The sequence below is a fragment of the Electrona antarctica genome (assembly GCF_951216825.1).
Source record: "Electrona antarctica genome assembly, chromosome: 2".
Taxonomy (NCBI): Eukaryota; Metazoa; Chordata; class Actinopteri; order Myctophiformes; family Myctophidae; genus Electrona; species Electrona antarctica.
This window is the reverse complement of record NC_136807.1, coordinates 14,470,707-14,482,141: the sequence shown is the minus strand read 5'-3', so window position 1 is coordinate 14,482,141 and position 11,435 is coordinate 14,470,707. Positions and strand designations below refer to the sequence as shown.

The 11,435-nt window shown below is 42.9% G+C and overlaps 1 protein-coding gene across 1 annotated transcript in view; it reads left to right on the top strand.

Annotated features, from left to right (window-relative positions):
• Positions 1 to 11,435, top strand: part of LOC306941921 (synaptotagmin-1-like) — a gene marked incomplete at its 3' end in the record, with an annotated part of 103,443 nt that overhangs the window by 75,191 nt on the left and 16,817 nt on the right. The window contains exons 4-5 of the mRNA XM_079527559.1: positions 8,371 to 8,601; positions 10,480 to 10,640. Coding sequence (XP_079383685.1) covers positions 8,394 to 8,601; positions 10,480 to 10,640 — 369 coding nt within the window. The 5' untranslated portion in view covers positions 8,371 to 8,393. The remainder of the gene's footprint in view (positions 1 to 8,370; positions 8,602 to 10,479; positions 10,641 to 11,435) is intronic.

The window sequence follows — 11,435 nt, the reverse complement described above, 5'->3', positions numbered from 1 at the left end:
CGCCATCGGTATGTGAATGGGTGAATGTAATTCACAATCTATGTAAAGCGCTCAAAGCACCATATAGGTAGGGAGTGCTCCGTTGTGTTCATTGTAGTGCATGGTGGACGAGGATTTACTATTCTCTGTCTATCGGGTTGCAACTCGGACGGGGCTGAGTCGGCTCATGCAAACTTTGCATGAGCTCGCTCTCTGGCGGCTCTCGTGGGTCAAGTTAGCTTGAGTCGCGATCTGAAACTATAGGGCTATCAGTCCTGCCCACCCGGGGAGGAAAAGCTAGTTCGCCTCTGAGACGGGGGCTTCATCAGAACAGAGGCTGAGACCAGTGGAACAAAGCTGGACATGATCCGTCATTGAGACCTCATCACAAAGCCCCATCTCTGCCTGCACGCACGCACGCACGCACGCACGCACGCACGCACGCACGCACGCACGCACAAAGCTCCATCTCATCTCTGCTACAGACACACACACACAGAAGATCCAGTTACTCCTGTTGGTCTAAAAAACATTCTAATTCAATATGAGCGTTGTTACAAATCACTGCATGCTGTGTTAAGTGTTGCTTTAACTGTTATAGTGGGACTTGGAATAGGGATATCTGACGCATGCAGGCAAAACCATGACAATCCAATGTCATCGTTGTGAATCTGTCCTAATAACAATTGCAACTGTTATTGTGAATTATGTTGTTATGAATCCTGGAACCATCGTAAGAAGGAAATAATGTGGAATATTATGAACTTGTGGATAAGCTCCTTTCTGCTTATTGAAGAGTGTAATTACAGCTTCAATCCATAACTTTCTGTGTCAACAGAGAAAGGTAAATGTGATGATGTCTGAATGATCCTAAAAATATATCATATAGAATATATGGGAAAATATATATGGGCGGCAGTGGCTCAGGAGTTAAAGCGGTAAAGGGCATGAAAGATTTCTGCAGATGTTTTCGCTAAGCAATTACAATAGGCCTATATAGTTTGTTCCTTCAATAAGGCAGGCTACTGCGCTGCACATCAGTTGTAGCCTTGAAAGTGGGACAGTAGCTGTCAAAATCTTTCCATTCTGTATGTGAGTGACGTGTGTCATAATATCCCCGAAGAGATAAAGCTCTCTTCCTAATAGCTTGTACTTGTACGTATGTTGAGCGCAAGCATCGTCTTTCCATTCGTTTTCTGTTCAATCTTTAGTCGGCAAATGAGTAATTTTACAAACGCAAAGTGTGTGAATTGTCATTCACACTGTTCAGCTATGGTTCAGTTTGCCCCACAACACGGCGAGGGGGTGGAGAACAGAGAGAGCGGGCTCTCTATGACGAGACGTTGCTGGAGAACTATTCTGGTCAGGTGCTGCTGGGAGACAAACAAGAACAGACATAAGAACGCACGCACACACGCACGCGCACACAACACGCGCGCCCTTGCACACAACACGCACAAACACATGCACACACAGACTCAAAAGAATCAAGAAATGTCTAGTGAGGTTTTCAGATGATTCACAGTACGTTAAATGAATCAAAGAGTTGCGTGAATGTAATGCACAATGTTAGTGGATACGGGCGCTATATATAAATGCACCATTTATAACAAAAAACAGAATGTTCCTGCGGAATGGAATGGTACCCAAGTCAGAAGTCACAAAGAAAGGACCTGCGTGCTAAATATGCTGCCGCAATGCCAGGAAAATAAATCCATAAATCTATGTTAGATTTTCTCCAAAGCTTCACAGCGTGAGAGTGAGTGAGATTCAGTGGAAATGAAAGGAAAGCTGGAGGCCATGGTGCTGTGCCCTCCCACACGCGCGCACGCACACACAGATGGCAGGAGTATACAGGCACTGCATGAGTGGGCTGCTGCAAACAAGCTCTTCCTTGGGGGTCACTAGCAGACAGTGGTGGAAAGAAGTACTCGATGTTTTTACTTAAGTAAAAGTATCAATACTGCATTAAATACCCTGTTACAATCAAATGTCCGGAATTTAACATTTACTTACTTACATACAAATGCCTCAAAATGGTACTTAACTCTTAGCCTGCCGCCATTAATTAATCCCTCGATTGCGTATTGCCATGGTTTAATCACGCGTGACACTTACTTTGAAGAGCCAAATATCCGTATCGCATTTTACTATGAAACCATTCCGTGTGTGTTGACGAAGCTGGTGCTCGTTCTCTCGGTCGGTGGTGGAAAAAGTGGACCGCGAGTATCACAGCGCCTGCTACAGGCCGTTGAAAACGCTTGTCTGGGACAAAGCGTCCTCTGCAATGTCGCTTCTGTGAGATAAAGCCGTCTGAAAACAGAGCCGGCAATGTTAGTGGATGCGCGCGCATTTTCAAAATGGCCGCGCCCATTGTGTCAGAAGCATAACAAAGCTAACGGACGGTAGATTTCGATACGATCGTATTAAAACATGCATTAATGAATACATCGCTGTTAAAACGGCTTTTCCGTTTGTGGCAGGCTACAAGATTCTACGTGTTAATATTCCTATGTTCCTGGCGGGTAAACGATTAAGTGCAGTACTTAAGTAAATGAACAGTTACTTTCCACCACTGTCACTAGAGGAGCAGAGAGGGTCTCGTGGAGTGTCTGGTTCATGTTTGGTTTGGATCAAAGCATAAAGCTGTATGAACATTCTAACCTTTACTTATTTAGAGTGCGTTAACTCCCTGACATTAACCTCTACATATTAGAGCAGTGCTTTTCTACCCATTTTTCATATCAAGGTCCCGATAACATTTAGCCTCTCAGACTCCAAAACATGTCCGCAATTCCAAGCTGTACTGATGCAGGTATACCATTAGTCCTAGATAACAGGCAAACGTTGATCAAAATAACAATTCTCCTGTAATTATAAGGGTTCATTTTTTGTTACCAACTCTCCATCATTTAACTGCGGACCACCTGGAACCCCCTCAAGGACCACTGGTGGTCCCCGGACCACTGGTTGAGAACCACTAACTCTCTAACTACTGTGTGTAACCTTTAACAAAATGCTACACATATCCAATAGTTTAATTTATCGCCTCAATGCTCCAGTTCTGATGACATCATAGCCTCGGGGACCACAGGCGAACAAATGATTTTCTGTTATTTTCAAACTAATTTAAAAATACCAGAAATAGCTGATCTACAAGCTTACAACACATACGTCAGGATTTAATAATCGTAACTGTGTGTGTGTGTGTGTGTGTGTGTGTGTGTGTGTGTGTGTGTGTGCGTGCGCGCGTGTGTGCGTGCGTGCGTGCGTGCGTGCGTGCGTGCAGGGGTCTGTATCTCCTTAATTAATTCCTGTTCTGGGAACTTGTTGTTGTGTAATTAATTAAACAGATGTGTGAGAACACTCTGCTGCAGGATGTTTTATATTTACATGTATTTATTTATACACACCTGACCTTCCTGCTAAGAATACACACTTATTGCGACCGAAGGTCGCAGTTAACTATGGATTGCGCACTTCCAGTCAGTGTGTCGGGTACCCATGTGTGTCGGGCACCATATATGGTGCCCAGGTCTCGTGACATCATGTGACATCATCAGGGATGGAGATGTAGATACCCTGATGTCATAGTAATGTGACCTGCTGTCGCAGTTAAGCCCATATATGGAGATCCCTGATGTCATCAATATTGGCCAGCAACTCGTCTGGGTTTTCCGAGGCTACTCTACATCTGACCTCAAACCCTTAGATCTCCATATATGGATATATGTCAGAAGATGTTCTGACATTCCATATGTTGATCCTTCCCCATCCATCCTTCCTCTTCGATGTCTCCCTTTTGACTGATAACTATCCATTCAAACTAGACGGGCCTGCCCCAAAGTTATTAGTGCAGCTGCGCCCGGCAGCCGGCGAAAACTAGAGTTCTCAACAGGCCCGAAAATTAAGGCCCGGCCCTACCTGGGCCCTCATCAAATCCTGTATACTCAAGAGAATGTCTTACTGGTTATTTTATATTTATAATGTATTTATGCACCTGGCCTGCCTGCTAAGAATACACACTTAGTAAACACTGTAATACTGAGTTGTATTCTTTGAGTAAAAGCACATTTTGGTATCAAAATGTACTTAACAAAAGTAGAAAGTAGGCTACTCATCATGCAGAATGTCCCATTTCACAAGTTTTCGAATCTACAAGCTCACAATGCATCACATCGTGACTGTAGATCGGCTATTTTCAAATGGCCAAAATGTATATAGGGCTGAAGTGGTTCATGTATGTTTTGTAATAAAAATAAAAATCTACAAAGTAACTATAGTAGTGGAGTAAAAGTTAAAAAAAATAGATGCAAGGTATAGCGGTGTAGAAGTAAAAGTATTGGAAATTAGAAATACTCAAGTAACGTACGAATACCTAAAAAGTACAGTACTTGAGTAAATGTACTTAGCTACTTTACACCACTATACATTCCACCGATCAAGCTCTCAGATCATTGTTCCTGGTTTGAGAGAATCAGAGTTATAATTAAACAAGCCTCGAGGCTTATCGTGAGATTAACTTTTAGAGCACTCACATTAGTTAATGGTGTGAGACTTATTAAATGATGATGCAATGACTGAGTAATTACTCCACTTTAAAAGTTACCCCATGCACTGCAGTGTGTTTGTACCTTTATCCGCCTCGTATGAAATGTGCAAATTACAAATTAATTAGTCTTCACTATAAAGTTTATAAACGATCGCCTTTAACCACGTAAAGAACACTTGTCCCATTTGTCAATGTTTTTTTTTATTCTTCTTTAAAGGACCACTTGAAATGATTTTTTTCCCCCTACTCAGTCTGTCTCATAGGAGTCCTCGAGTTGCGTCCTCGAGTTGCATGCGTGCTGCTCAGAGCTGAAGCAGCCCCTCTTCCACGCCCGGTCTAGCAGTGAGTTTAAGTGTTGTTTAGCACCAACATTAGGACAAAGCAAAGTTATAGGGCGTATAGGGCAGCCAAATGGTCAGTGAGGTCCCTGCCCCTCCCCTTCAACACCACATATCTTAACAAGAGATAGCAGCTTATAATTCTGCTAAGTTAGAACCAGTTGATATACGAATTATTTTAAAGGAGGAACAGTTTGATATATTAATTAGCAGAGTGCTCGTTAAGATGCTCGTTAAGTGGCAGCTGTTGAAGCATCACTAATGGAGATAATAAAACAACACAGAAACTCCTGTCTCATTCCACCACTTGTTTTCACTTCACCGCCAGCCTGATTACCTTCACCGTTAAAAGTCACACGGTATAGGCTACTCCCCCTGGCCCCGCAGTTTTGTGTCTGATGCAAGAAGGTGGGGCTCCAAAGAAATGTGTGTGTGTATGTGTGTGTGTGTGTGTGTGTGTGTGTGTGTGTGTGTGTGTGTGTGTGTGTGTGTGTGTGTGTGTGTGTGTGTGTGTGTGTGTGTGTGTGTGTGTGTGTGTGTGATGTAAGAAGGTGTTGCTCCATGAAACAAGGTTGGTCACCACTGAATGATGCAGCCTGTGTTGAGACACTATGGGCTGTATTTTGAGTGTACCAGGTCTTATGACTTAAGACTTAAGACCTGGAGGCGTCAATGCTGATTGGCCACTCAGAATAGCCAAATGGCATTGATTACGCCTCCAGGTCTTAAGTTTAGTAATAAGACCTGGTACTTAATACTGCCCATGCGGTGTAGTGGTGCTGTTATAGAGTGCATCTTTTGGAAAAGACGCCTCTGTTGAACGCTGCCTTCAAGTGCAGCGCGGAGAGGAAAGGAGGACATCCTTCACCACAGTAACAGAGAGAGACTGTTTATGCACAGACGGGTAAAAGAGCAGCGGCTCAAACCCTTTGATGTCTGTGTGTGGATGTGCCTGATGTAGTGGTGCTACACACTGCTCATTAGAGCATCAGCATACATGTCCTATTATCAGACACAATGCAGCGTGGTGCTATTAACGGAGTAATATCTTAAAGTGAGGTTGGCACTTGCATGGAGGGCCCTGAATGGCATGGCCAGTGTATGGAACTCCAACCACCCCCGTCAAATCAAACTCAGCTTCGTTGTTCTCCTATACGGCAGTGAATGCTGGACCCACAAGCCAACCCTGCAGATGTCTCTAGATGGGTGCTACGCCAGAATGCTGCGTGCAGTAGCCTACACTGTAACATCAGCAAGAGTGTATGTGTGTATGAGTGTATGCATGTGTATCCAACAAGATCCTGTATGATGGAATGCCAAGGGTGAGCCAGAAATAATAGCAGCCAGGAGGATGAGACTATAGCAGGACACTGCCAAAGTCACCAAGAGCTGCCAGCCAGCAAATTAGTGCTGATGTGGGAACCAACAGACAGGCACCGGTCATGAGGACATCCCACACTAACGTACGTGATGGATGTACTAGAGAGAGTGCAACGCACCAACAAGCTGGCCAAATGTATAGAGAACCGGGATGACTGGAAGTGACTGAGGATGACCTAGAGAGAGAGAGAATATGTTCTATCAGACACAATGCAGTACAGGTAGCAGTTCTGCTACATACTGAGGTCACCAGAACAGTACATTATAATCAGAGCTCTACATTCTATATTATTATAGGTCTTCACACAGTGCATTATGCTAATCACAGCTCTACATTCCTCATCAGGCTAGGCCTCTGAATAATAGAAGCCTCTCCTGCCTTCAGTGCCTTGATGTAAATTATTAATACCACAAAATGGAGAAGGAGCTAGTGTTCATACAGTATCACCATGCATGGTGAATGGATGAGGAGAAGTGTTCACAGTCACACCAGGCTTCCTGGTCCGATGAAAGGACGACTTTATACAAATCTGATGGTTCAACAGATGCATGTTGTCTGATTTAACCGGTGGAGTGCTCTTCAAACATGTATCGGGAACATTTAGTAAATAGCCGATATAACCTAGTTTGGTTGTAAAATATCTTTGCCTTTAATGACAGGCCCAACATAGAGACAACAGGGTTACACTGGTAGTATAATGTAAAAAACGTATTATACAATTATAAAGTATTAATTGTTTATTGTCCTGAACATATTGTCCTAAACATATTCTCATAAACATAATATTGTAATTCTGATCGTACACCTACAGTACAGTGAAGTTAGTTTTTACCTGATGTGACCGAGGCTTGCAGAGCACTCCGGGTGACACTCCTTCTCTTGTTGAGCTAATTAAGTTTAATTAATACGTTTAATTAAGCATCACAGAATGGATTTTAACAAGGACTGCATCATGATTTTGTCTCCTCTTTTAGATTGTTTTGAGAGGTAAAAATAGGCCAGAATATAATTTTCTGAATGACATTTTATTTTTAATGGTCATCCTTAAGGTTTGCATACAGTATGTAATACTCACATAATGTACTAATTCACCCAAAGAGTAAGAAAAACAAATCAAATGTAACTCAACATCAAAAAGGAGTCACAAACTGACAGAATCTCTGGGAGGATTTGTTTATTATTAGACAGTTCTTATATGACGTCTATGGGATTTCCATAAATTCTTCTGTGACCCAGCGGACTTCAGTGCTCTATGATGTGCCCATAAAGTAGGGGAGGACAGTGGCTCAGGGGTAGAACGGCCGGATGGCAACTGCAAGTTTCCCAGTTCGATCCCGGGCTCCCCCAGAGTTTGTGTCGAAGTGTCCTTGAGAGACTCTAAACTGCTAATTGCTTGGTGCCTTGCATGGTTTCCTCCGCCATCATCGGTGTATGAATATGTGTGTAAATTGGAGTATGTGATGCACATCTATGTAAAGGGCTTTGGATAAAAGCGCTTTATAAATACACCATTTAGCCCTGTGTGTGTTCTGTTGTATCTTCCAGGGACATTGAGCAGCCGCTATATGATTAAGATGTTTGGTGATGTTTCATGGTGTTTAAGGTGTTTGGTGATGTTTCATGGTGTTTAAGGTGTTTGGTGATGTTTCATGGTGTTTAAGGTGTTTGGTGATGTTTCATGGTGTTTAAGGTGTTTGGTGATGTTTCATGATGTTTAGGTGTTTGGTGATGTTTCATGATGTTTAGGTGTTTGGTGATGTTTCATGATGTTTAAGATGTTTGGTGATGTTTCATGGTGTTTAAGATGTTTGGTGATGTTTCATGATGTTTAGGTGTTTGGTGATGTTTCATGATGTTTAGGTGTTTGGTGATGTTTCATGATGTTTAAGATGTTTGGTGATGTTTCATGGTGTTTAAGATGTTTGGTGATGTTTCATGATGTTTAGGTGTTTGGTGATGTTTCATGGTGTTTAAGATGTTTGGTGATGTTTCATGGTGTTTAAGGTGTTTGGTGATGTTTCATGATGTTTAAGGTGTTTGGTGATGTTTCATGGTGTTTAAGATGTTTGGTGATGTTTCATGACGTTTAACGTGTTTGTGGTTTGTCGTATGTCTTCCAGGTATACTCTGATCCGCCGTCATCATGCCGGGGAAGATGAACCTGTTCAAGAAGAAGCCGGAGGCCATGGTGGGTCCGGAGCCCACCGGGGTTCCGGGCAGCGAAGCGCTGACCGGCGTCCCCCAGCCCGTCGCATCCACCGCCGCCGACAACTCCACCGAGGCCGTCAGCAAGAACGACGCCTTCGACGATATCAAGAACAAGTTCCTGAACGAGATCGACAAGATCCCACGTGAGTACGAGGGACAGTCACTGTTATTACAGCATCGTATCATCTAGGGATGTCCCGATCACTTTCTTTTTTACACTCGATCCGATTACGATCATTTGATTTTGAGTATCTGCCGATAACGATTTTTCCCGATCTGATATCTATATTTTTATAGAACACGTTTTATGCCTTCTCACAATAGTACAATATCCAAAATCACAGACAATATCCAGTCTAATATCATGATATGGATATAATATTGATACTATGGATGATCACGTTTTTTTAGCTCACAGTCCGAAACCGATCATTTGAAAATGATGTGCTCGCCCGAGTCGCCCTCAAAAATCACGTGATTGGATCGGGACAACCCTAGTATCATCATATCATTATTTGAGATAATGGGTTAGTTAGCGGGTTGTCAGTTTCATCCAATCAGAATAGAGCGTCTGTTACATAGTGTTGCATTTCCAATATTTGTCTGCTCATTACTTCACTTGTTCACCCTGTATCCTGTACGACTTCTCTCTCGTGATTGGGTGAATTTGGTATCCCAACCTGAAACTGTTATTTTCTGTTTATTAAAGACCCCTGTTACTGAACAAACACAAAATAATAATAATACAACAAAATATATATATAATAAAGAAAACCACTAAACTAAGGGTATTATTTTATTAAATATAGTATATCATATAATTCAATATTAAATTATATTTTCATGGGTTGATTCTAGGCTTAAAATAATTTATACAAATATTTTTGTAAATCTCTATTATCTCTAAAATAAGTCAGTGGAACCAGAAAACCACGCCCACTGCTATGCCCTATAGCTATAGCAATGATTACTATCACAATAGAGATATTTAACACATTATTGTAACAAACAAATATCACTTATTGAGTGTTTCTAATCTAAAATGTCATGATCTGTGAAGCTCCAGTGAGTCAGACAGCCATCCTGATTGGACTGACATTGTGTTAGAATTGGATCTGGTCCGTTGCTGCAGGGTGTGTGTGTGTGTGTGTGTGTGTGTGTGTGTGTGTGTGTGTGTGTGTGTGTGTGTGTGTGTGTGTGTGTGTGTGTGTGTGTGTGTGTGTGTGTGTGTGTGTGTGTGTGTGTGTGTGTGTGTGCGCGAGCGTGCGTGCGTGCGTGCGTGCGTGTGTGCGCGAGCGTGCGTGCGTGCGTGCGTGTGTGCGCGAGCGTGTGTGCGAGCGTCGGTCAAGCTGCTAATGTGTTTATTTTCTATTGAATGACAGGCCGCTCCTCCTTAACTCATTGACTGCCAGAGTTAAAACATCATCTATAGCTTCCGGGCGTTTTCACTAACCTTTGAAAAATCACAGAATCACCGATCGCTTTGAAAGACGCAGTAGAGAGTCGCGATAATCCATTTCATAGTTATGGGCAGTTGAATGTGGCTTGTTTTTGCCCCAAACCACCAGAAAGCAGAGAAAAAAAAGGTACCCAGGCCTTTATTTTCGTTCATATTCGGCTCAAAAATGAAAACCTGGGGGAATGAGACACATTTCCTGGTCTAGGAGTGGGAGTGAACTACAGTGTAGAGGTGCGTCGCTCGAAATAATGGTGATGTCAGTTTTCTACCAGGGAGGGGAGGAGCGGGCGGGGACGGGCTCTGATCGGTGTACCAATATTATCCAACGCTTGCTACCCACCCTTCTATACCAGAAAGCAAGCTGGCTGGGCCAGGCTAGCATTATCCTAAACCAGCTGATAAATGTGATTTCTGTGTGTACTCTTCTTCATTGATCCTGGGACTATTCACAGGCTGCGGTAGAGCGCCCTCTATTGTAAACCACTGAAAACACTGTGTGTGTCTGTGTCTGTGTGTGTGTGTGCGTGTGCGTGTGCGTGTGGTTGTGCGTGTGTGTTCTCAGTGCCCTCCTGGGCGGTCATCGCCATCGCGGTGGTCGCGGCGCTGCTCATCCTCACCTGCTGCTTCTGCATCGTCAAGAAATGTTGCTGCAAGAAGAAGAAGAACAAGAAGGGCAAGAAAGGCAAGGGAGACGTGGGGATGAAGAATATGAAGGGAGGAGAGGTAGGAAATATGAATATCTATACTGTATATACTGTACATAACCCTATACACTAACCCTATACTGCAGGGGTTCTCAACCCGTGGGTCGCGACCCCTCGGGGGGGTCACCAAATTATTTTGGGGGGTCCCCAAATAATTTTAAAAAAAAACTTTTTCTTTTTTTTTATGGAAAATGGAAATTAAGAGTTTACATATAGTACACATAGTACATGCATACACCTTCCCTAATGATTATATCTGGTTTCAGTATTTATTTATGGTGTATTGTCTCTATTATTAAGGTTATTGTAGCAGTCAATTTATATTGGGGGTCGGGAGGGGGCGGGGCGGGGCGGGGGTCCCGAGACGTTGCCAAAGCATTTTCGGGGGTCCCCGGCCAAAAACGTTGAGAACCCCTGCTATACTGCATATGTGGCGTTTGAGAACTTCACATGTCCTGCCATTGGCAGTTCAGTAGATTGTCAGTGCATTGTCAGAAACAGAACAATTCAGTAGCTTGTCAGTGCATTGTCAGAAACAGAACATTGTCAGTGAATTCCCTGAATAGATAGAGTTTCTCTGCTGGACACAATTATAGCAAGGCTAATCAATGAATAAAACCTGCAGGGAAAAGAAAACCTTCAGGAAAAGATCAGGAAAGCGTGAAGAGTTGGAATGACACATCTGTTTACCACATTATAACATTATATACCTTATATGAAGAACAAGAAGGGCAAGAAAGGCAAGGGAGACGTGGGGATGAATACTATGAAGGGAGGAGAGGTATGACATATTAATATCTACCAGTAAGACGCA